Source organism: Cydia splendana, chromosome 17, assembly GCF_910591565.1.
Source record: "Cydia splendana chromosome 17, ilCydSple1.2, whole genome shotgun sequence".
NCBI lineage: Eukaryota > Metazoa > Arthropoda > Insecta > Lepidoptera > Tortricidae > Cydia > Cydia splendana.
The window spans coordinates 13,077,886-13,105,226 of record NC_085976.1 but is presented as its reverse complement, the minus strand read 5'-3'; the positions used below and the strand labels follow the sequence as shown (position 1 = coordinate 13,105,226).

Here is a 27,341-nt window from a genome sequence, read left to right as displayed (position 1 = left end):
ACCTCATACTTATTCACTGTTAACTGACTCAATATGTGTTTGATATATTTTATCTCACTATATTGTTACGTTGCTAGTAGATACAGGAGGAAAAAAACGTTTTGTACTTATAATGAATGGGTAAAATGTAATTGATTGTTATGTATGATTTGTACTTTATATATGCCCTGTACGTGCGCAATGGTCCGTATTAGGCACATTTACCTAACCATAACTAAAATTTGTGAAATTGTTGAGATTAAAGGATGACGGGGCCGGGCCGGAGCTTCCGGCGCTTCGTTTGCTATGGAAAGCACCACGTGATCACGATCAGCGATCAGCCGTCATAGAAAATGACATGTCGGACGCCTCGGCCCGAGCCCGGCCCGGTCTAGCGTGAGTCATCCAAGACCACTAGGTATTAAATTTTATTTTGACTGCTATAAAAATTGTAAAAGGAGGAGATTATCAATTCGACTGTATGTTTGTTACACGAATAAATATAGATTGCTACTCCGCTAATCATGAATTGATTTTGATAATTCATTTTTACAAATACGTACGTATATAACTTATTTCATGTGCTCAATATGACTCGAGACAAAGACAGAACACGTGGCTTTGGCTACCACTCGTAATTCGTAATGATATCGCTATTCAAAAGAAATGTCCAATTTTGTAAATAAATTTTCTATGGTCTGTAGTTTGATAAAAAATATAGGTAGTAGGTATTTATCAAATGGTAGCCACAGCAGTCGTCTTTTGTCACCTTTTCTAGACAAAATGAGTCCAAAGATAATGTTGAAAATCACTTTTAAGTCTGTGCTTTTCCAGTTCAATACCATTCACAAATCGAACAAAAACGTTCACATTATTAACTTGATTTCAATTTTATACCCATTGGCATGTGCTAGTGTTGCACCTGTCCTAGCAAGATTTTCCATATCTATGAGAGCCAGAACAAACCTTCAATTTAAACACACAATTATAAGCTTTATTACTAGAAACATAAAAACTAGAATCGGTAAGGCATTTTATTGTTCTAGGTTCACTTGGATTTTAAAGCCTTTTCACATTCTCCGAAACGATATCGGAACCGTTTGTATTATCTAATAAAAACTTTTTACAAAAAAAAGCAAACCGACTTCAAAAAGGATGAAATAAAATATTATCCTTTTTGAAGTCTATGCGTTACCAACTGATATGTTTGAAGTCGGTGCCAAGCCAAATTTTGAAGCATACCATGATTTTGGTGCGATTCGATAAGGATGTACCTACGTTGGATTGCCTTACACGACGACAATGAACATACTTTCTGTAGGTACAGTCGACGTTAAAAATATGGTTACACTTTTCGCCTTATAACAAAGGTGTAAGGTGCAAAAGTGTAAACATATCTTTGACGTCGATTGTATCTAAGAACACACCTCAGAACACACGATCAAACCTTCTTGGCGCAGTCTGTACCATGTTTGTCGGCACATTAGTGGAAATCCAATGCATTTTTTTCCGTCGTATTTTTTAAAGAGCATTTCTTACTAATGCTCGAACAGTCTATAGCACGCAAGTGTGAGATTGGGACTGAGTAATTTCCCGTCCCTTATCCAGAGGACTACATTTCAAAATATAAAACAATTCAAGAAATTTACCTTCTTGCCAAATTTCACCTAAAGCGGTTCAGTTGTTTAGCCATGAAAAGGCGACAAAGAGGCAGACAGAATTACTTACACATTTGTAATAGTTACTAGCAAAAAGCAGAGCTTTATAAGGCTCGCGGAGTTTTTCTACCTATATAGTTATAATTACTAAGGTAGTTTAATAAGAGACTCATCTTAAAAAACCGGACAAGTATCTTTTTTTCCGATAACTTAGAAGTTTGAATTGTTTACAGCTTTTAGGACCTTATGCTTTAATTTCAACTCGATACATCCACGCGTTCCCGAGATAAAAGGTCTTAGTAGACAGACGGACGGACGGACAACAAAGTGATCCTATAAGGGTTCCGTATTTTTCCTTTTGAGGTACGGAACTCTAAAAAGGATATGATGTGATATACGAGTAAGGGCTTCTGTCCGTCGCTACCTTCTGGTCCCGCTTAATATGAAATACGAAACCATCGACACGAGATGAAGAAGAAGGGCTTCTGAATATAATTAATACCCCAAATCATTTTCAGACTGTTTGTATTATATTATATCAATAGGTACCTACTTACATTAAATTCCTCGTACAAATATATTCTTGTTTCCTACATTTCAATACATGAGTGTTTAACATTACGTAATCTATTATAAGGGAACCATATCTATATTTCGATGTATCCAAAACATCTCATATTTTAATGCCGTTTAGTACAGCTTTTAACTCTACCGTTCTCTCCTCTCTTTCTCTTCAATTGCTCAAAGGTTAACTGGAATGGATCCCTGAAAGAGATACATTCGCCTATGTACTATAAAACTGTGTGTGTTTTTTCATGTTTTATGTTTCTTTTTGTACAATAAAGTGTTTTACTACTACTACTACGAGTACTACTACATCTCATTAAAATGTCAAAAGGGCCCCACGTGTTGGCTTAAACTCCGCGCACGCCTTACAAATGTCCGGAGCACCTATAGGTTCTTGATGGGTAGACATGAATATGGGCGTAGCGATGTGACGACACTGACGACCCCATCGCCTGCTGATAGACCAGCACAATCAGTCAACGCAGGGCAGTTTGCGGAGAGCTGCTGGGAAGAAACATTCCCACTGCTCCTGGGAAGTGAGAAGTTCTGCCACCCGATATGGATAAAAAGGGCCCTCTACCTCTGTCTTGCTTTAGCCGGTCGTCCAGAGTGGAAAGCGACATCCATTTTGACATTTAAACAGTAAGGCAGTTATATCGCACTGCAATACTGCTGCCGACTGCGATATTACTGCCGACTATATTACTGCAAATGTAAATAATATTAATTAAAAACTCCTGGCAGTGATATCGATTTCGACATTTGCGCGCTGCAATACTACTGCCGAGTGTGCCGACTGCATTACTACCGCAAATGTCAAAAACCCTGGCAGCGACATCGATTTTGGCAATTCAAACCACGGGCGTAGCCAGGGGAGGGGTTTTGGGGGTTCAAACCCCCCCCCGAAAAGTTCAGAATATTAACATTCATAGAATTAAAATAAGAACAGGCGTGCGGCATATTTCATTGATTACTAACTATTACCTATAGTATACGGTGGTTTGGATTTTGGATTTCTCCGCCATCGTCGATTATCGGATCGCATCAATTACTTTCTAAGATATGACAAAGGTGACTTTCGGGTGGCGACTGCAGCAGCATTACTCTGTTGCTACGTTACTGCTGCAGCACTGTCAATTTTCGTGATAAAATTATGTGACTGATTTCCATACTAAAAAGTAAAAATGTACAACTGTCTATCAAATTGCGTTTTTATATCGAAAAATTTTCGCGCTCGCTCCGCTCGCGTTTTCAATTACATTCTAAGATATGGCGACTACAGCAGCATTAGGTACTCTGTTGCAAAGTTACTGCTACGGCACTGTCAATTTTCGTGATAAAATGATATGACTGATTTCCATTCTCAGCTGTAATGCGGCAATCTTCGAGCAACACGGAAGGGAGGCGGCATTCGCACTATTTCCCCTCTGCCGAGGTACAAGATTAGCGCGTCAATCTAATCTAGCGCGGGTAATAAAACTAGTTGCACTTGGATTTTTCACTAGACCGAGTCCAGACGCGCGCGTGAACACTGCTGCACAAAAATGCCTGTTTGCTCGGTTTTTTGTTATAAAAAGAGGTCGGGGACATCAAATTTACAAAAAGAAAGTGTTACATTTCACATGTAATATTTTTTTTACATATCAAACGTTTAATTACATTGAAACACAATTATTATATTTTAGTCTCATGTAATTGTTGGATTTATCGATTTTGCTCGCTCAGTACAAATTGCGGATCGGTCGAGCGACAAATCCGACTTCTCATCTCTCAGAATACAATAACATACTTCAACGAAAATGTGTTAGTGTGCGTGTTGTGACACTTGTCACTCGTCCGTACACAAAAAGAGATCGAGGTTTGCAAGATTTGTCTTTGACGTGTGTCATTTTCTATGTATTTGTGTCGTCATTACAGATTGGATTTTGTATGTAAGTGTGTGAGAAGTGCGACTGTGTGCACCTTTCCCCCCGCGAAAAATGGCAGAAAGATTTGTACGGTGAGATATCGCTTGGGCCCCTCCCTTCCGATGTGTCGGAAGCCGGTGTTGCTCGAAGGCGGCAATGAACGTCACTCAATTTACCAAAAAAATTCAATGTAATCTTGATGACCCTAGGGAGAGGGGGCACCATGGTCTAGAAATGCTTAGGGCATCAAAATATCTTAATCCGGCACTGGTCGTTTGCGGAGTCAAACGATTTGGGACTCGCATTTTATACCCATTTTCATGCCTTCCCGAAAAAAAATCGAATCATTCGCGAAAGTCTCGCAACGCATTGAGGTTACAAACGGCACGCGCTCTTCCTCAGGAGTCTGAAGAAGACCACGGTGAGTGGCGCTCTAGCCAGGCAGGCCGCTTCGCTTTCGCTCGCGTGCGTATACCTTACTGTATCGTCCGATATACACCTACTCTGTCGTTAAAATCACGTGTAAAATTATAATAAGGGCCTAAAATATTTTATCTGGTCTACCTGTCCTCTAGCATATCCATCTGTCAACTTTACTTCAAGTTCCGCCTCCAGGGGAGAGGGAGAGAAATTAGGATTAGAAATTAGCCGCTTACTGACACAGACAGAATTCCACGCGGGCGGAACCGCGGGCACAGCTAGTCTCTAATATTTTTCTTGTGTAAGGGTTATTTTATGTACTTTTAGTCGTTTTTTTTTCTTGAACCCCCCCCCCGATACTAAAACCTGGCTACGCCCGTGATTCAAACAGTAATATCGCCCTGCAATACTGCTGCCAACTGCAGTATTACTGCCGACTGCATTAATTACTACCGCAAATATCAAAAATCCTGGCAGCGATATCGATTTTGACATTTGCGCGCTACAGTACTGCTGCTGACTGCAATATTACTGCCGACTACATTATTGCCTCAAATGTCAAAAACCCTGGCAGCGAAATCGATTTTGGCATTTGAAACAGTAAGGAAGTAATAATATCGCGCTGCAATACTGCTGCCGACTGCGATATTACTGCTAACTGCATTACAGTGGCGGCGCGTCCATAAAAGCCCTGCGATACTGCTGCCAACTGCAGTATTACTGCCGACTGCATTACTACCGCAGATATCATAAATCCTGGCAGCGATATCGATTTTGACATTTGCGCGCTACAGTACTGCTGCTGACTGCAATATTACTGCCGACTACATTATTGCCTCAAATGTTAAAAACCCTGGCAGCGAAATCGATTTTGGCATTTGAAACAGTAAGGAAGTAATAATATCGCGCTGCAATACTGCTGCCGACTGCGATATTACTGCTAACTGCATTACAGTGGCGGCGCGTCTGTGGGAACACTCGATTGACATCATGTGTTTTAACAGAAACACAGAATTGTTCTGATAAGAACAGTTGCGATCGACTGACACTCTGCGATTAAACAGAGAAACAGGACGTGCCCTGACAAGGGCAGTTTTATGTTGCTCTGAGAAGAACATTTTACGTCGCCCTGATAAGGGCAGTTTGCGTGCTCTGAGAAGAGCAGTTTTATATTGTCCCGAGAAGGACAGTTTAATATCCGGAGCCTGCAGCATCCTCGTCGATCTCGTCGTGTCTTCCAATTAGCGAGCGCGTAGCAGCGAAGCGAGGCACGGCGATCCGACGACGCGATGTTTACTCCACGGCGGCCGGCGAGCGAAAGGGCTGGCGCCGGCGGCCAACTCAGTTTTATTCCAGCGCGGCACGCGCCGCGCCTGCGCAGTGGCACGCGCGCGCTCTCGCTCTGGCACGCGCCCGCGCACCGTATATCTCCATCTCACTCTATTGTAAATACGTCTCTTTCTTGCTTTTCTCAAATTGTGTATAAATACCGTGAGTTTTGTAAATAAATTATCATTCTTGTACATACCAACAAGTTTTTCACTTCTACTACTACAAACCTTCTGATACACCAATAGCCATAGCTTGCTATAGTGGTGACCACCGACTCTGGACAAGAAGAATCACAATCAAGAAGATGCCTCCCAACGATGAAAAAAAAAGCGACGCCCCGGAAGAAGCCAGCAGCCTCACCAGCCCATCTCCGGCAGCAGCACTTCTATCTCACGATGTGGCGGCGATATCACTCTCCCTGCGCGTCCCACCGTTCTGGCGAGACCAGCCAATACTCTGGTTCTGCAGTTTCGAGGCGGCAACGGCAGAGCTGAAGAGAAGCCAGGCGCAGCTCGCTCAGATGGTTATCGCGCAGCTAGAAAAACAAGATATTCAAAATATCAGCGACCTCATCTACTCCCCGCCTGAAGATAATTACTACACCGCCATCAAAAACAGACTCATCTCGGTGTACGAGGAGAGCAACAGCGCGCAGACCAAGAAGCTGTTATCCCAAGTCGAGCTCGGGGAGCAGAAACCCAGTCAGCTGTTACGACGGATGAAGACGCTGAACAAGGAGAAGTTTCCTGAGACAACGATACAGATGATGTGGCTTGATCATCTCCCGCCACACGTACGCTCCGTGCTCACCGTCAGCGAAGCATTCAAAATTAAAACGACGTTAGAGGACCTCGCGCTGCTCGCCGACAAAATGTTGGAGCACACGCCAACATCAGCGTCGCACCAAATCGCCGCAGTTTCTACTCCCGCAGTCTTACCACCTTCGCTACCAACACCTCCACCGTCTACGCCAGCTCTCGACGCACAGTACCTCATCGGCGAGATTAGACGGCTATCGCTCGAAGTCGCCGAGCTCCGTTCGAGACCGCGCGAAAACTATAATCAACGCTACAGCCGCTCGCACCGCCGTTTCCCATCGCGCCCACGAAACCAATCGCAAGACCGAAGCCCACGCAGCCGCAGAAGCTCGCCGATGCCGTATTGCCATTACCACCGCCGTTTCGGGATGGACGCTCAGAAATGCGCACAGCCGTGCAGCTTCAAACCGATACCGGCAACACCATCAACAGCGGAAAACTAGACGTAACGCTGGATGCGGCGGAAACCGGCGTTACAACAAGATCTCACCGCCTCTTCGTACGTGACCGAACCAGCAAGCTCGTTTTCTTGGTTGACACGGGAGCCAACATCTCCGTCCTGCCAAGAACACCCGGCACGAAGGCGCAACCCCTACCCTTTCAACTGTACGCCGCCAATAATACAGTTATTCCCACCTACGGCGAGAAGACGCTGGAGCTCGATCTCAACCTACGCAGACCATTCCGGTGGAAGTTCATCATCGCTGCAGTATCGAAGCCAATCATCGGTGCAGACTTCCTGGACTACCACCACATCATAGTCGACATCACCAGGAGGCGACTAATCGACGGCAAAACCCTACTATATACGAACGCACAACTCTGTACCGCAAACATACCTACCGTGCGCAGTATAGACGTGCAACAGTCGTACCACAACATACTTGCCGACTACCCTGGTACAACTCGTCTCACCTCCATGAAGCTCAGCCCGAAACACAACGTCGAGCATTTCATCGAAACAACCGGACCACCACTTCACTGCAGACCACGTCCGATTGCACCGCACCGCTACGAACTCGTGAAGAAAGAATTTGCCAACATGATGGAACAGGGCCTATGCAGACCAAGCAAAAGCCCTTGGGCATCACCTCTTCACGTCGTACCGAAGAAGAATGGCGAATTACGTGTGTGTGGCGATTACCGACGGCTTAACGCAATCACTAAGCCCGACCGCTACCCAATCCCACGCATACGTGATTTTACCTACCAACTCGCCGGCAAACAAACATTCTCCACCTTGGACCTCAACCGCGCCTACCAACAACTACCAATAGCAGAGCAAGACGTCGAGAAGAGCGCCATCATAACTCCATTCGGCTTATTCGAGTTTCCAAGAATGTGCCCCGGCCTAAAAAACTGCGGACAGACATTCCAACGCTTCATACATGAAGTACTGCGCGACCTCGACTTCGTGTTCCCGTTCGTTGACGACCTACTTATCGCGTCAGCCGACAAAGCTACGCACGAGAAGCACCTACGCGCCGTACTAAGCAGACTCGAAGACTACGGTATAACTATAAACCCGTCGAAATGCGTATTCGGACAGCCATCGGTCAAGTTCCTGGGCTACGAAGTCAGCAAAGACGGCATACGACCACCTACCGAGAAAGTGCAAGCAATCATCGACTACCCTAAGCCGAAAAACATCGATGAGCTGCGAAGATTCCTCGGCATGCTGAATTTTTACCGCGAAAACATTAAAAACGCCGCGCAAATTCAAGCACCACTCTGCAAATACCTACACAATGCGAAGAAGCGCGACAAGACCGAAATCAGCTGGGACGGCGAAGCTGAAGAAGCTTTCGACGCGTGCAAAGCGAGCATCCAAAACGCCGCTTTGCTCGCGCACCCCTCCCACCACGCCCCGCTAGCAATATTTAGCGATGCGAGCGACAGAGCCGCGGGAGCATCGCTAAACCAATTCGTGAACGAAGCTTGGCAACCACTTGGCTACTTTTCTAAAAAGTTCTCCGACGCCCAGACCCGCTACAGCACATTCGACCGTGAACTTAGATGTTCATTACAAGATGTTCGAAGGACGTGAACTTATAATTTTCACCGACCACAAGCCGCTCACCTACGCATTCACCAAAACAAGCAATAACAACGAATCACCGCGCCGCACCCGTCAGCTGTTGTATATCAGTGAATTCACTACTGATATACGACACATACCCGGAACGCAAAACGCCGCTGCAGACGCCCTATCTCGCATCGAAGCCATCGCATGTCCATCTCCTATCGACTACGAACAACTAGCAAGAGCGCAAGAGCGAGATAGCGACACCATCCGATCACTCGCACAGCAAGACAACCTATCGATGAAACAAGTCACAATTCCCGGAACTACAGTCAAACTCTACTGCGAAACATCGACGCCGCACTTACGACCTTACGTACCCGAAGAGCATCGCCGTGCCGCTTTCAACGCAGTACACAACATAAGTCATCCTGGAATTAGAACGTCACGCAAACTCGTCGCTCAACGCTACTTTTGGCCCGGATTAAATGCCGATGTAGGCAAATGGGCAAAAGTCTGCGTTCACTGCCAACGTGCGAAAATCCAGCGACACACTGCAAGCCCTATTTCAAGTTTCCCGCCAACTACAAGGTTCGAGCATATACACGTCGACCTTGTAGGACCGCTACCTACTGCCGCCAGCGGACACAGATACCTACTCACTATGATTGACCGCGCAACCAGATGGCCCGAAGTGACACCATTATGCGAGATCACCGCCGAAGACGTCGCTAAAGCTCTATACGAAGGCTGGATCTCCCGCTTCGGCTGCCCCGCTACCATCACGACCGACCAAGGATGGCAATTCGAGAGTCGAGTATTTGCGTCACTCACCCGCTTACTCGGCATCGAAAGAACCCGAACTACGCCGTACCATGCCCAAGCGAACGGTATGATTGAAAGGTTCCACAGAAGTCTCAAGGCCGCACTCAAGGCCAGGCTACAGAACGACAAGTCATGGATCGACACAATACCTAGCGTTCTACTTGGACTACGAGCCGCACTACGCACAGACACCGGTGTAAGCCCAGCCCTACTCACTTACGGCTGCAGTGTACGACTACCCGGCGAACTGTTACTACCTACGCGCGATGACGTCACCATGGACTCCGACTTCGTGGAAAAACTACGAGCGACCATACACAGCCTAACACCGACAGCAATGATCCCGCATGGCAACAAGAAACCTATCTTCGTGCATCGTGACCTTCAAACCTGCGAACAAGTATTCGTACGAGTTGACGCCGTAAAGAAGCCGCTACAAGCACCTTACGACGGACCCTACCGAGTACTAAAACGCAACGACAAAATATTCACTCTGCAGCTACCTAATCGCCAGATGAATATTTCGATCGACCGCTTAAAACCCGCATTCATCATCGCAGACACCGAGCAAGAAACACCTACGAGTACAACGGACATACCTACAACCTTAACGACCGCAACAAATATACCTACAGCTACGAGTTCAACGAAAACGCCTAACATACCTACAACGACGAGCACAACGATCGCAACGAAAATGCCTACAGCTACAACATCGAACAAAACTTCGCAACCGACTGTACCACCGAGTTTACCGACATCACAACAAAACAACAACAACCAACAACAGAAAAAAGGCATCCTGAAACGAAGAGATGAACCAGACGCAACCACGACCACGCAAGTACCTACAAGCACGAGCACAACACGCCGAGGCCGCACTATTCGCCTGCCGGTACGCTTCGCTTGAGGGGGAACCCTGTGGGAACACTCGATTGACATCATGTGTTTTAACAGAAACACAGAATTGTTCTGATAAGAACAGTTGCGATCGACTGACACTCTGCGATTAAACAGAGAAACAGGACGTGCCCTGACAAGGGCAGTTTTATGTTGCTCTGAGAAGAACATTTTACGTCGCCCTGATAAGGGCAGTTTGCGTGCTCTGAGAAGAGCAGTTTTATATTGTCCCGAGAAGGACAGTTTAATATCCGGAGCCTGCAGCATCCTCGTCGATCTCGTCGTGTCTTCCAATCAGCGAGCGCGTAGCAGCGAAGCGAGGCACGGCGATCCGACGACGCGATGTTTACTCCACGGCGGCCGGCGAGCGAAAGGGCTGGCGCCGGCGGCCAACTCAGTTTTATTCCAGCGCGGCACGCGCCGCGCCTGCGCAGTGGCACGCGCGCGCTCTCGCTCTGGCACGCGCCCGCGCACCGTATATCTCCATCTCACTCTATTGTAAATACGTCTCTTTCTTGCTTTTCTCAAATTGTGTATAAATACCGTGAGTTTTGTAAATAAATTATCATTCTTGTACATACCAACAAGTTTTTCACTTCTACTACTACAAACCTTCTGATACACCAATAGCCATAGCTTGCTATACGTCCATAAAAGCCCTGCGATACTGCTGCCAACTGCAGTATTACTGCCGACTGCATTACTACCGCAGATATCATAAATCCTGGCAGCGATATCGATTTCGACATTTGCGCACTACAGTACTGCTGCTGACTGCAATATTACTGCCGACTACATTATTGCCTCAAATGTCAAAAACCCTGGCAGCGAAACCGATTTTGGCATTTGAAACAGTAAGGAAGTAATAATATCGCGCTGCAATACTGCTGCCGACTGCGATATATTACTGCCAACTTCATTACAGTGGCGGCGCGTCCATAAAAGCCGATTCCCACCGGCTTGCCTGTTTTTGGACGTTGGAGCATAGTTGTTAAGGAAATATATGTAAGCCAAATTAGCCCCGGCTTGCCTATGGATATGTTTGACGCGCCGCCACTGCTGCATTATTGCCTCAATATCGAAAGCAGTCACGTGTGATTTTAACCGACATAGTAGTAAAAACGATTATAGATCAGACCCCATATGGAGTACTGCTGTCACCTTTGGGCAGGAGCACCTGGATGCCAGCTTGGACCCTTCGACTCAGTCCAAAGGCGCGCTGTAAGAATCGTCGATGATCCCAAACTCACAAGCGGTATTGAACCTTTAAGTCTAAGGAGAGATTTTGCTTCCTTGTGTGTGTTCTACCGCTTGTACAATGGGCTGTGCTCTGAGGAACTATTTGACATGATGCCAACGACCGCTTTCTATCACCGCACCGCTCGTCGTCGGCAGGGTGTTCATCCTCACACCCTAGAACCTAAATGGTCGCGTACTGTGCGATTTAAGAGGAATTTCCTCCCGCGGACGTTCCGGCTGTGGAATGAGCTCCCTTCCGAGGTTTTCCCGAGGGTCTACAGTATGGGGTTCTTCAAAAAAGGAGTGTACAGGTTTTTAAAAGGTCGGCAATGTGCATGTAACACCTCTGGAGTTGCAGGCGTCCATAGGCTACGGTGACTGCTTACCATCAGGCGGGCCGTATGCTTGTTTGCCACCGATGTGGTATATAAAAAAAAGATTCAATAAAAAAAATAGTCACGTATTCACTCATAATTAATTATTATTACTAATAGGGTATTTGACTGTACACCATGCATGAAATAAAGCACCAGAAGATTAATAAACGTAGATAGCAGTTATTTTTAGTCACATTTCTATTTTAAATCCCGTATAAAACTATAAAGAGTAGGTAATTTGATTGTGACGTCTCATGCTAGTGTTTCATGTAAATTCCTTAGTAGCATACCGTTTTGACAGTCCGGAAAAAGAAACTCATTTGACTAGTAGTCAATTACCCAATTATACTGAGCCAAAAACCCAGCGCATTTTTAACGGAACAACCTTTAACCTTGTTACTACTAACGCCATCTGTTAGGAAAATAAATAACTAACATTAGGTCAACAGATGGCGTTAGTAGTAATACACATTATTGACCCTTTTATTTATTTTTTATGTTTATAAAATGATATTTTTATGTTTGATAACACATCTAGACATGAATTTAAATTACTATGTTAAATCTCAAAGCTAACAGTGTGATAGTTTTTCCGTAAAGTGTACCACAAGAATGCATAGATTGTCGAATAGTGATAGGGCTCGCTTCGCTCGCCCTAATTAGTACAGTTCTAATGGGATTTATAGCCATAAAGCTGATTATTTTTGACTGGTATTGTTACTACTTGGCTTGGCACCGACTTCAAACATATCAGTTGGTAACGCATAGACTTCAAAAAGGATAATATTTTATTTCATCCTTTTTGAAGTCGGTTTGCTTTTTTTTGTAAAAAGTTTTTATTTTTCCATTTTTAGTTTTAACGCATTGTTAAGAGCGCGACACATGAATGAAAAACAAGATCATGTTTAACACTAAATTCGTGTACCTATTTCTTTAATAAATATGTAATCTGGAATTTTCTCGAGTCCGTCTGGGAAATTATAATTCCTGTCACTACTACACTAAATCCATCCTCCGCCCCGCCACTGACCCAATCCCTCTACGCCCCGATCACTCAACCTCACAGCGCATCAACCCCTGATCCAGGAACCCCTCGACCCTGAACCAGAAATTTTCTCGAGTCCGTCTAGGAATTTATAATTCCTGTCAACTAAATCCATCCGCCCGCCCCGCCACTGACCCAATCCCTCAGCCCCCCGATCACTCAACCTCACACAACGCACATCAACCCCTGATCCAGGAACCCCTCGATCCTGAACCAGCAACCCTTCAACCGCCATTCCCCGACCCCTTAATCCCTGACCCCTTAACTCCTAACCCTAATCCCCGATCAGTAGCCTTACCAGCTTACCACGAGTTTGACATTGATATATTCGCTAGCATGTTTGTAACTTGCTTCCTATGCATCTCGCTCGTACTAACCTTAGTGTGAGCGAGATGCATAAAAAGTTACATTTAGATGCATAAGACGTTAGCGAATGTGTCAATGTCAAACTCGTGGTAAGGCTACAGTTGCAGTACATCAAATTGGTGGTTTTCGGAAGCAAATGCTCGAGTTACTTTAGAAAACCCCGAAATCACTTAACACGTGCCTTTAAAAATTGAGGAGTTCCCTCAATTCCTCATGGATTCCATCATCAGACCAGAACCAAAAATAATACGGAAACACCTTGGAGGTAACTTCTTCCAAACAAAAAAAGAATTACTCAAATCGGATCACAGGTGCCGGAGTAATCGCTGAACATACTTACATTTAAAGAAATCATCATCATTATCATCAAAATAATCATCATCATCAGGTCTACTTCATCAAATTGGTGGTTTTCAGGAGAAAATGCTCGAGTTGCTTAAGAAAACGCCCAAAACACCATGCATGTGCCTTTAAAAATTGAGGAGTTCCCTCAATTCCTCATGGAACCCATCATCAGAACAGAACCAAATTAAAATGGGACCAACTCGGAGGTAGCTCCTTTCAAACAAAAAAAGAATTACTCAAATCGGACTACGGATGTCGGAGTAATCGGTGAACGTACATAGAAAAAAAAAAAAAAAAAAATAGCCACAACCGAATACAGAACCTCCTCCTTCTATGAAATTGAAGTCGGTTAATAAGCTCTGGGCCTCGGCATAGGTATGCGTACCGTACTCAAGATGCATCGTGTCATGATGGATTTGTAAGAAAATTGACGAGTAGAAGTAATGAGTAGAAATATTCATCTCTTACGTCAAATGTATGTCTCACGATGATAAGATCCGCATCGCGTCGCTATGGCCAGGAACGCCAGAAAATCACAGGAGGTGAGGTCTGGTATGACGGTGTGGTCCTATCGTGAGGTGCAGGTTGGGATCAGACTAGGGTTGCCAGATCGAAAGGCGCTATTATCGGGAAAAAATATCAATATTTCGAGATTTTGGGACTTAAGTCGGGAACAAAAACATTCAAATTAAAGTATTAAAAACAACGATATTTTACATTATGGGCACTACGTCAGCTGCTCTGTCCATAGACGTTTTTAAATAAAAATAGTATAAATTCTTTGAGATCTTGAACATACAAAAAAATGTCTTCTCATTATCTACATATATTATTATGTATTATCAACGCGGGTCGCTCGCTCGCTCGACGACAGTTCGGAACTTGAAATTATTGTTTTATAACGTGAAGCTGTTTTTCGGGACAATTTTCACTTTGTCGGGAATCGGGAACACATGTTAAAAATCGGGAGAATCCCGCCAAATCCCAACCATCTAGCAACCCTAGATCAGACGAATGATTATTTTCATCCAAACTTGAATACAACAAACCTTTGCTCTACGCTTTCCAACAACGCATAGGATCTTTTCTTACTTTTTTCTCAACATCTAACAAGTCTCAAGCTCGCGCACCGCTGTCAACCGCTGCGTTTACCCGCAGAATTTAAACGATATTGATCCTTCAGGAGCTCCAGGCATAAGTTAGGACAATAACGCCGCGTTGGACAATGTGCAAGGCCTTTTAGGCACAAAATTGACTTACGTTATGAACAGCGCGGGTCTGCTTGGTCGGGTGCCAAACGCTTGCAGCGAGCGGCGGGGCGACACGGCCGGGAACGTCAGGAAATCCAGTTCGGGGTCTGCAGGAAAAGTTTATGTAAGACTCTGCAACGTGATATAAGCTTTGATTGGTTCACTGGTACATTAAATGCCCTATGGTTCGCCTTTTGGGGTATCTACAATCTACGTTAGATCCCTCCGTGAACAATACATAGGTAACCCATAGAACTGCCATAGGTACTTGACGTTGCACGTGGCAGAAAAACTTAGCTTGGTCCGACTCTATCACCTTGGGTACAGACAATAAGTACAAATGTAAATATTAAATCTGTAGCATAATACGCAACAATAGAAGTCTGTAGGAAACTTGACACTCTTGAAATTAGAGTTTCACATTACAATGCTCAATTATTTTCACTCACGTGTCGATCGTGACCGGACAAGACAATTTATTGCCAATTTGCCATACAACGTCCAGTGACTATTCACTGATAATAACGGAATATGTCGTGGAGCGTGCATCACGTCTTCATGTAACACATGTGTAGGTACCTAATAATAGACAAGTAATATACCTATGTACTCGTATCAGTGTAAATTAAGTACTCGTAACATCGTCAGGTCAGGAACTAAGAGTTAGTATTAAATCCTTAAAAGTCCCACATACCTGTTCATAAAGCTAAAATATCTTCGATAATACTTATTTCCCTCTTACCATTAATCGATTAAAAGAGCGAGAATGCAATGCAGAGGGGAATTACCTAGTCCTTGTAATAATTTTATTGTGAAAGAATGGGTTTTCCCGGAAAGGCGAAATCGCTGAATGTGCGTGTCTTCACTGGGTGTGGATTTTCAGAAATTCCCTTGCGTAGTTTTTATTACTTTTTATTATGTTAGGCAGGGGATATACAAATACATTAGCTTCTTAAAGAGAATGGAACAAGTATATCCAATATACAAGTATAAAGTAGGTTTTAGGTAAGTACTTAGGTTACTGATTTGACTTAAAATATTCTGAAGAATGACTACTGAGGATTTATGTAGATCGATCAGAGGAAAACTAAGACACAATAATCTTAGTTTTCCTTTTAATCACCTTGCATTGTGTCAATAACGACGGTGTGCACGTTCATTTATGCACTTTAAGGAAGACTCACGCTAGACCGAACCGGGGCCGGGCCAGAGCTTCGTTTTCTATGAAAAGCACCACGTGATCACCGATCAGCCGTCAATGCCGTCATAGAAAATGACATGTCGGACGCCCGAGTCCGGTCCGGTCTAGCGTGAGTCATCCTTTAAATTAAATAACTGGGCCCCTTTGTTTGTCTTTATCGACCTAGGTACCTACCATCGTCTACAATGGAGCAGAGGCCGGCGTCCGACACGGAGCGCCCACGGGTCCGCAGCGCAGGCCTGTCCCTTCGGAAGTAGGCCCAGTGACGTGACACCGACGCGCGGAGCAGTCGGTTGAATCTAAATAAAAGTAACTTTATTATGATGCTTATAATTTAACTAAGAAACGGTTCCAAAATGAATGATAACTACCGTAGAAGTTTTAGGTATAGAAATTTGTTTACAGTAATTTAAAAAAAAAAACCGGGCAAGTGCGAGTCGGACTCGCGCACGAAGGGTTCCGTACCATACAAAAAAAAAAACAAAAAAAAAAGCAAAAAAAAAACGGTCACCCATCCAAGTACTGACCACTCCCGACGTTGCTTAACTTTGGTCAAAAATCACGTTTGTTGTATGGGAGCCCCATTTAAATCTTTATTTTATTCTGTTTTTAGTATTTGTTGTTATAGCGGCAACAGAAATACATCATCTGTGAAAATTTCAACTGTCTAGCTATCACGGTTCGTGAGATACAGCCTGGTGACAGACGGACGGACGGACGGACAGCGAAGTCTTAGTAATAGGGTCCCGTTTTACCCTTTGGGTACGGAACCCTAAAAAATGACGGTATTTGACCAACTATCTCTGCAGCTGACTCTACGATCAATGATTTTTCTGTATGTTGCGGTAGGCCCAGCGATAGTTAAGTGTATAGTTTGACCAATTAGGGATTATTTGCACTTTTTCCGTACATACCTATGTCACGTACCTATGATTTGTAAAAATGTATTAATTCCGTTTTAGGTCACTCAACCAGTACAACCATACACCTATAATTAACCACACATGACGAAAATAAACTAATTAGTGTTATTAGTGATTAGGTAGGTACGTGTACCTATTGGCTACGTGCACGATGTAGCGCTGGTGGCGCCCACGTACCACATTGGTTATTTGCCTAAAGCCCTGGCTAAACTATAGGCCTTCGAAAGTATATTTTGTCACTACGTGCCCTGTCGTTGAATAATGCTATGCCATAAAACATGCTGTAAAGTTGCTTTGAAGCTAGTAAAAAGAATGCCATTAAAATGTGTAGGTAGGTGTGTACCTACAGTCACCACACGGGATTGTTATGTTATGCCATGTAGGGTTCTTGCTAAATTGAAAATTTTATAGCATAGGTATATTGAACAACCAATTGAGACATCGAGGGTTTGAGGAACCGTCCGCTACCGCTCGCGCAAGGCAGCCGCGTTATTCTTGCTCCTCTTGATTTTAAATTCTATCAGTGCATAAAAGCATCGGGATCACAGCTTTGTTTACATTGTTTTAAAGCCAGTGAAATAAGGAATGCAGTGCAAAAGACAACATCAAAATATGTGATGTAGTTTAAAAGTTATGAGCAAAAACATTTTAAATATCGCAGCCTAACGTCTTTTAAACAATACTACGAGTCGAACAGCGATGAGTCACCAGGGGGCCTAGCCGAAACGCATTTCGAAAAAAGATATCGCTAACGAATCGATAAAAAATGTATGGGAATGACAGGTACCGTAGATGAGTCTGTCGAAAAATATTAACGAATACAAAAATGTTAGCCAAGTTGCAATGTTGTAACGAAACGCAAAACATTCGTTACCAAAATTCGATATCTGCCATACATTGTCTAGCCAAGTGACACTTTTGACAAGCGAAATCGAATCGTTATCGCCTCCTAGGTGTCGATATCTAGCGCGAGCTATCCCCTTGCAGATAACTTACCGAAGCACAAGAAAATACTGAATAATAGTGTTTGTAAATTAGAATTTGTAATAAAAAGCATACTTCAACATTATTGTGGGCGGCGAACAACGCGGAAGTGTCGGTTAGACGCAGGCGCCGTCTGAAAAATCGCCTTTATTGAAACTTGAAACTGCTTAGGAAAGGACTGCCCTTAGCTGGTGATCTTATCATGTATGCTACGATCAAAGGATTGTGGGCCGTACGCAGCATTTCACCCAAAGGATCCAATGTGACCGAGACGCTGAATATCTACCTATCTATAGTGACAGTGTCATGGAAAAATGGATTATGCACCCACAAATGCAACACGAAACAATGTCCCTACAAAGGTAAGAGTGAGTCAATAACTTATCCCTACTATACCTACTAATAAGTATATAAAATATGTTATTAATGCTAAAATAACTAATGTGTTCCTGTTACGTCATCAAATATAAACCGATGAACGGTGTAGATTAAATTTGGTACCCATATGCGCAATGGCAAGCACTTGTTTTTCAATAGGAAAGTGAATTGAATGTGTAAAGGCAAAGGTATATAGGTAAAGGCTTTACAAATATAGATAAAGACTCGGGAACAAAAGTTTTTCACACAAATAAATGCCCTTCCCGGGAAGCAAAACCATCACCTTCATAGGCAAGGTCACTAACAACTAGCAATATTGTAGTGTCATCCCATTTTCTTAAATTGATTTGAAAGGGATGAGACTACAGTGTTGCTACTTTTTAATTTCTACAATTTCTAGTCGGACTCTACAGTAAGCTCAAGAAGACTTGTGTTGTGGGTACTTAGGGTACTTAGATAACTATATATAGATGGTCAAACCAATTTGTCAGTCAGTAAGAACCAGGAAAACTATACTCATACTTATCTTTTGGATGCTAGTACTGGTATATGACAAAGCTAGTATGATTCTCTCTGTCTTTGTTTGAAATGAGACAGTCCTTTGACAAACTATACTTAAATACATAGACAACACCCATGACTCAGGTACAAAATATCTGTGCTCATTACACAAACAAATTTCCTTACCGGGGATTCAAACTCAGGATTATCAGCTTAACCGGCAGGGTCACTAGTCACTACCAACTAGGCCAGATGGGCTGTTGTCATACATATACATTATCAACCATATTAATGAAACTTTTTCATATTATGAAACATTGTATATGACTTCTTTTGGCAGGCGCAGATACAGTCAGCTGCAGAGAAAAGGTCCCACCCCTGCATACAAACTTCTATGTAGTGGTGGTACCTTTTCTCTGCAGCTGACTGTACTTACACACTATATAAAAATAATCATAACATGTACTTACACAAAACATTTCGTTTTTTTTTTGTCATATGACTGGTAGAGAATAAATATTATAACCAAATGTTACAGAGTTTAATTAAATTTTAAGAGTTTAATTTTGTTGAAAAACTAAGCATTCATTTTGTTTCAGGTGACTTGGATATTCATTGCAGCCTTGGCATATGAACCAATACTTTATGGTGCTCCAAAGCCAGGGTCAAGGGAAGAAACTATGTCACATGTACAACCACAAAAATATATTGAGTGTTGTTTTACTATTTTAAAACACTGTACATAATATATGTACAAACATGGCTACTGATTTCATGCTGCTGGCAAAAAATACCTGCTGCATCTTTCATTAATAGATTTTCAATAAAATAAATATAATTTAACTTTTTAACCCAATCATTGTTTCATTTATTTATGGCATTTATTTATGGTGGTTACCACCTTAACTTATGGTATGCTTAGGAGCAGATCTGCTTCCATGTACTTACCTATATTCAACTTTAAAAAATGCAATAATTTTTAAAAGTTGTCTTTGTAAAACGACCGGTCTGGCCTAGTGGGTAGTGACCCTGCCTGCTAAGCCGATGGTCCTGGGTTCGAATCCCAGTAAGGGCATTTATTTGTGTGATGAACACTAATATTTGTTCCTGAGTCATGGGTGTTTTCTATGTATATAAGTTTGTATTTGTCTATATAAGTATGTGTATCGTCGCCTAGCACCCATAGTACAAGCTTTGGTTAGTTTGGGGCTAGGTTGATCTGTGTAAGATGTCCCCAATATTTATTTATTTATTTTATTTTATTCAATTATGATTGATATATAAATTACAAATTTTTGACAGGAGCATACAAAAGGTTAAATATGAACAGCCAGTAGCTTAGTGGGTGAGATTACCTTCCCAAATTTCCATTGACTATAAATAATAAAGATGTGTTTAATTCATTTTTAACGCCTCACTCACTTAGGTATTTCTATTACTGAGTAAACAAAAATCAAAGACAGGTAGGTAATAAAAAAATAATATTAAGTAACACTAAGTATGATTTATTAGTTTTGGTTTCACAGGCAGCTTTTATCTTATCTAATGCATCTTCTTAGTCGGCGTCTTCATTGCTGAAGGTCGTGTCTAGTTTGAAGAGTTTCCTGCGCGATGTACCATGCTTTTCCAAGTGTTCCTGTCCTCGGCGATCTTAATAGATAAATCTAATGCATAACATCTATGTATTCAATGTCCGCTTGACTTTTGATAATTTCGAAAATGTTTGAAGTCTATGAAGTAAATGAGTTCACTGAGGTTACACTGATTTGGGCAAACCTGTCCACAATATCACTTCACGGTTTGAATCAATACTAACGCTTAAAGTATTGTCTCTTCTGGTCAAGTAAGCCAGCAGTGCACGTCCTTAGCACTGGTAACTGCCATGAAGGCGTCATTGCAGCGGCAGCTCTGACTGTACGTGCCAACTTGGCGAGAACTTCTCAGCGTGGAAGAAGAGCCCGCGGAGCCGCTCTTGCCCGCTCTGGCTGCGTCGCCGCCTTGGTTGGGGCTGCGGGGACGACGGCTGTCTGAAATTGTTAAACTTTAGGTCAAAATTATATGCAATTAACAACGCACTCTTCAAATATTACACTATATAGAGTTATTTTATCACGAAATTGTGATAAACTAAGTTAAACAAATACCAAAATATTTAATTTGCTTACCGATAAAACAATTATTTTCTCCAAAATTAGATTCGCTGTTCACTTGATACTCTTGACAGCTGACAGATGATGTTTCTTGACGGTTTTGAACGAGAACCACAGACAAAAATTAATTTTTACCGACTTGGCGCGTAGAATGAGCGTTAACTAAAAAGATTGCCTCTTGGCTAGGTTATTGTAAACATTATCGACCAGTCGCTTGCGATCGTAGAGATCGAATCGATACGGAGCGAATGTAATTCGGCTACGCCCCCTGTAACCTGTTCGCGCCGCTGGCTTAGCGCTGCGCGCGCAGCGCAGACGCTGACATACGATTGAAGCGGACTTAAACACAAGAGCAAAGGACATCAGTGAAAATACATCCGAGAATCGGACCCAATATCTTGACGAAGAGCTACATATATACTTATCTCTGTTAAAATGGAATGCCTAGTTTGCCATGAACATATAAACCACCAATCAGAGCTGCTAATATGCATAGCCTGTAAGGAGCCGTATCACTATAGGTGCGTAAATATGACTTCGGCTTATTACAGGGAAAACGTACATGAGCTGCAACACGCTTGGCGTTGCCCCACTTGTAACACACATATTGGAATCACACGCAGGAAAAATGACAATACACCAGTAAGACACAGATCAGCACTACTAAACGACACCACAATGTCAGTAGACGACATCTTAAACTTTGAGGAGAGCACAACACTCGGTGGAAATACCGTCGAGAACAGATATACGCTTAGTTCTTCCAGTAACCAGACCACTGTACAAATCCAACCAGTCACACTAGAACAAATAAGTAGTTTGCTAGAACAAAATAACCGGGCCATTGTCACCGAAATGAGAAAAACAATACACTCCGAAATAACGAATATAGTGCATCAATTAAAACAAGAATTTTCAACAGAAATAAAAAACGTCACCGCAACCCAACAATCTTTGAAAGCTGAACTAGACAAAACAAACAAAGTTATAGTGAACCTACAAAACGAAAACCAAAAACTGCACCATGAAATAAGCGAGTTGAAGCAACGGTTTCAAGAAATTCAGGACCCGCAGATAAATAAAGCAACCCCAAACAACACTAAAAAAATTGTTTTATTCGGGCTAGAAGAGCATATGTACGAAACTGAAACGGACTTGTGCCAGCGTATAGACAATATGTTTTATGACATACTTAATATAAATATAAATGGCTTCATTGAAGGAGTGTCTAGAATTGGAAAGAGAGGATTCCGTCGCCCTATACAGATAGAGCTCCTAAGCAAGCGAATGGTTACGTATGTTCTTGATAACACCCACCTATTTAAAAACACGGGATATTCAGTATCGATGTTTCTGGACAGCAAATCCCTAGAACAACGAAAAATCCTTAAAGACGAACTCATAAAGGCACGCCGAGCTGGAAACTATGCCATAATAAGAAACAATAGACTTTACATAAACGGGAAAGAAGCGACACGAAACGAAGAGAGCGTCCAATCGACTATCAACCAGTCGAATAACTCGGCTACTGATACAGTTCAAATAATAATAAACAATGAAGGGATAACTTCATCAAAGTTGCAATCTAACTTATCAGCAACACCCACAACACCAAGCATTACGGACGAAAATCATTCCTTTCGTACAAGAATTTAAAATTCTCATCCAGAACACTCAGAGCCTAAAAAATAAAGTCTACATCGTAGAATCATTCTTACATAAAAAAAATATCCAAGTAGCCTGCTTATCAGAGACTTGGATCTCAGATAACCAGAAAGATCTGTTAGCAGTGGACGGATACAATTTTGCAGCAGCTTATTACCGTCAACACCATCAAGGAGGCGGCGTGGCTATACTGACACAAAAACATATAAATTGCGTGGAGCGACCGGATATTTCTAACATGTCACGGGAGTGTATAGTCGAGTGCTGCGGTATAGAAATCCCCGAACAAAATATGTTAATTATAAATATTTACCGACCAGATAGAGACATTAACACATTCTTTGACTGTTTAAATCAGATACTCTCTAGAATTAAGCAAAAAGAACAAAAAAATAATGTGCTTATTGTTGGCGATTTTAATATTAATATGTCCTCAAATTCTATGCTTGCGAAAAGACTTTCTGATCTAATGTTAAGCTATAATTTACTGCAAATAGTCAATAAGCCTACACGAGAATCGAATAACTCACGATCATGTATAGATCTTGTATTTACGAACTCTAAGGATCATACCGTTGAAGTGGCGAACCATGGCATATCGGACCATAACAGCGTCTTGTATAAGGTCCAGAGTCAAACCGCGCGGAAAGCACAACACCAAAACGTATGCTTCACAACAAAAAGAATATTTAATGAAAAAAATATGTCGTCGTTTAAACAGGCATTAGCCAGTATAAATTGGAATGAGATAATTTCTGATAAGAATGATACAAACATTAATTTTAATTTATTTAGTACCAAATTGCAACAGCTTTTAAATAAACATATACCAAAGAAACGCTTAAAATTAATAATGCCTAACCGCGTAAAATCTTGGCTTACAAAAGGCTTACGCTTGTCGTGCCGACATAAAAGGCAACTTAAAGTCATAGTTAACAAAAGTAATAACGAAATAATCCGAAAGCATTACAAAATATATGAAAACATCCTTAAAAAATCTATTAAAGTGTCAAGGAAAATTGGTTATATAAATAAAATGAAAAAGTCCAAAAATAAAATGAAAACAATGTGGGCCGTCATAAATAGTATGACAGGGAGGCAAAAGGATCGCGCGTATAAAAATATGTCATTAAAATTAGCCGATACGATCGTAACAGCGCCAGAACAAGTAGCTCACATATTTAATGAACACTTCGCGTCGGTAGGTGAGACGGACTTTAAAGCCGGAGCGATAACGGCGCGCGCGCGCCGTGTGCATACCCCCGCCACTAACTCAATATTCATACAACCGGTGACCGAAACCGAAACCATAAAAATTATAAGGCAGCTCAAAAATAAAAATAGTTTTGGTGTCGATGAAATACCGCCCGTACTTATAAAACTGTGTGCATTAGAGTTAGCACAGCCACTGACAAAACTGATAAACCAGTCATTTAATCAAGGAATATTCCCGGACTTACTTAAAATATCCATTATTAAACCTATATTTAAAAACGGTGACGTAACCAATCCAAACCAATATCGACCTATCGCACTCTTACCAACCGTGTCAAAAATATTCGAAAAATGTATGATAAATCGAGTCTACAAGTTTTTCGAAAAGTTCAACATCTTAGATAAAAATCAATACGGATTTAGGAAAAACCACTCAACAACACTAGCGGTTTATCAATATATACAGAACATCTTAGGTCATATAGACAATAGAACATATAGTATAGGACTTTTACTGGATATGACAAAAGCGTATGAAAAAGTATCACACGAAATCTTATTCTGTAAATTGTACGGGATGGGTATACGCGGCACTACATATAATTGGTTCAAATCGTACCTCGGAAACCGTAAGCAATGCGTACAAGTCGACCACTTCGATGAGGACCGCGAGGAATTAAAGACCGTGACGTCAAATTTGCGTCATACTACTTGTTCAATACCCCAAGGAAGCGTTTGTGGATGCCTACTATTTCTGGCATATATTAATGACCTGCCAAAAATACTCAACACAGACACAACCTGCGTTATGTTTGCTGACGACGTCTCTCTATTGTTTAATTGCAATAACAGCTCCGAATGTACATCACAACTTCAGAACATTTTTAGTTCCGTACAGAAATGGCTCGGTGAACATAACTTGGAAATTAACTTGGAAAAGACCAAAATCATACAATTTAAGCCCACACAAAAAAAGCCATTGGAACTAAGTTTAAACACTGCCACATGTAATATAGAAGAGGTCGCGGAATTCAATTTGTTAGGTATAACCATAGATTCCGGTATGAATTGGAAGACCCACATACAAAACATAAAAACGAAAATGTCAAAATTTGTATATGCCCTAAGCATACTAAAAAAGAACACAAATTACGAGTGTGCATTATCCGCATATTACGCATACGCGTACGCATGGCTTCGGTATGCTGTAGTCCTTTGGGGTGATAGTGTCGAGGCCGAACAGCTTTTTATAATGCAGAAAAAGTGTATTCGAATTTTGGCGAATGTGCGTATACCAGATAGCTGCCGTCCGTACTTTGTTCGTTACAAACTTTTAACACTGCCCTGCATCTATATATTGCAAGCTGCTCTTTTTGTCCGCGAAAACCCTCATTTATTTGAACCAAAACAGGATAAGCAAACAACTAGAGCACAGTACAGGAATAAATTGCAGTTACCCAAAACGAACTTACAAATGTGTAAAAATGGTCCACATTACAAATGTATCCAAATAACTAATAAAATTCCTGACTCGATTAAGCAAGAACCACAAAATGCGATCTTTAAAAATAAATTAAAAAAAAATATTACTAGATAAATGTTATTATTGTGTTAGTGACTTTTTTAATGATAATTTATAATTCTTATTTTATTATTATTTATTGTGACATTGAATTTTAAATTATTGCATGAAATGTTTTTATATTACTTTGACTATTGCTAAAAACTTAATGTATGGAATGTTATTTAATTTATCTTTTGTTGACTTTTACAATGTTACTATTATTGGACTTTTGTTTTTCTTATACACGCTAATTATACGGTAAATATATTATAATGAAATGTTTAATAGGTATTAGCTAGTAAGTTAAATGTTGTGTGCCCTAACAGGGTGTCATGAATTGGCCAACTTAACTGTAACATCTTATTATGTAATTTATGTTCATGACTATGCAATAAATGAAATATGAAATATGAAATATGAAATTTAGCTAGGACCCTAAATAGCGTAACAATCGCGGAGCGTGATGGTACATAAAATTGACAACTGGTGTTGCCACTAGATTTCGCCTTTAATTCCATTTTATTTCTACAATAATTGTATGCTGTAGTTATACAATGCTATACAGCTATACCTACATAGCATTGTTTTTATTTTCATTTAGGTCTGTATGTAATTAACTGTTCCTCTAAGTTCTGGTTGAAGTCATAACATTCGGAGTTTACCAGCCAGAGCGGTCTAAACTAAAGTAACCAAACAACACTAACCGTATGCTTGTTTATTTGTTTTGCTCCACTATAAATAACAACGACCTTTAAAACGACAGATGCAAATGTCTAACGAAACCAAGCACACACTACGTAGGATACGTACATCTTGTACTTGTGCACATTATTACAGTCATATACTTAGGTGCAACTAGAGCTTTCATTGTTTTTAAATCACGTGTCGCAATCAACAACAACTAAAACAGATACTTACTTTCGCAAAGGAGTATCCGAGTTCTTTGAAGAACTAGATGACCCTGACGAGTCACTGGAGTTAGAGTCCACATGTCTGTACACTTGAAAACTAGCACGTCTTTGTAAAGTCATATTTCCTATTTCCCACTGAACTTCACGTACGTAAAATGTTCATAGACTGAATGAACGCGAAAGTAGTGTCATACAGTTCTAAATTTACCGCGAGCGGCGCTTTGGCTGCTTGAGTCATCTGATTGAGCTTGTACGTTCACCGTTTTGATTATTTGTACTCTGAAAACGGTAACATTACACACTCTGGGCAGTAAGAATGCTTAGGTACATATCCCTATGAGCTCTGTACTTGACTTAGCACTTGGTAGTATGTACTATTTGCATCACAATTCACAGCATTGTATGTACTTAGAGGTATTATTACAATTAAATATCCTTAGGGAAAACTTGAACACACGATGTACATACAGTCAGCAGCAGAAGTTGCTAAGCGGGCGAAGTGTACAAAATTTCTTTGACACGCTCTTATTCTCTTAACAATAAAGCCGCGTCAAGATCATTTTGAACACATCGTCCACTTAGCAACTTCTGCTGCTGACTGTATCATACTCAGTGTTGGGCATTCAAGAATAAAATCATTATTTGAATAAGAATTCGTAGGAATAAAATCATCTCGATTTTATTCCCGTCAAAAATATTCAAATAATTTTGGTCGGGAATAATTCGTATGAGAAAAAATTGAATGAGAATAACTTATTCTTAATCAAATAAATATAATCATGATTTTTAATGGAAATA

The 27,341-nt window shown here is 41.6% G+C and overlaps 1 protein-coding gene across 1 annotated transcript in view; it reads right to left on the bottom strand.

Moving 5' to 3' along the window:
• The window catches only part of LOC134798858 (uncharacterized), a 106,230-nt gene extending 79,501 nt beyond the window's left edge, over positions 1-26,729 (bottom strand). The window contains exons 1-3 of the mRNA XM_063771249.1: positions 26,551-26,729; positions 16,427-16,551; positions 15,062-15,158 (exon numbers count right to left, since the gene is read on the bottom strand). Coding sequence (XP_063627319.1) covers positions 15,062-15,158; positions 16,427-16,551; positions 26,551-26,663 — 335 coding nt within the window. The 5' untranslated portion in view covers positions 26,664-26,729. The remainder of the gene's footprint in view (positions 1-15,061; positions 15,159-16,426; positions 16,552-26,550) is intronic.
• Positions 26,730-27,341: the final 612 nt, after the last annotated feature.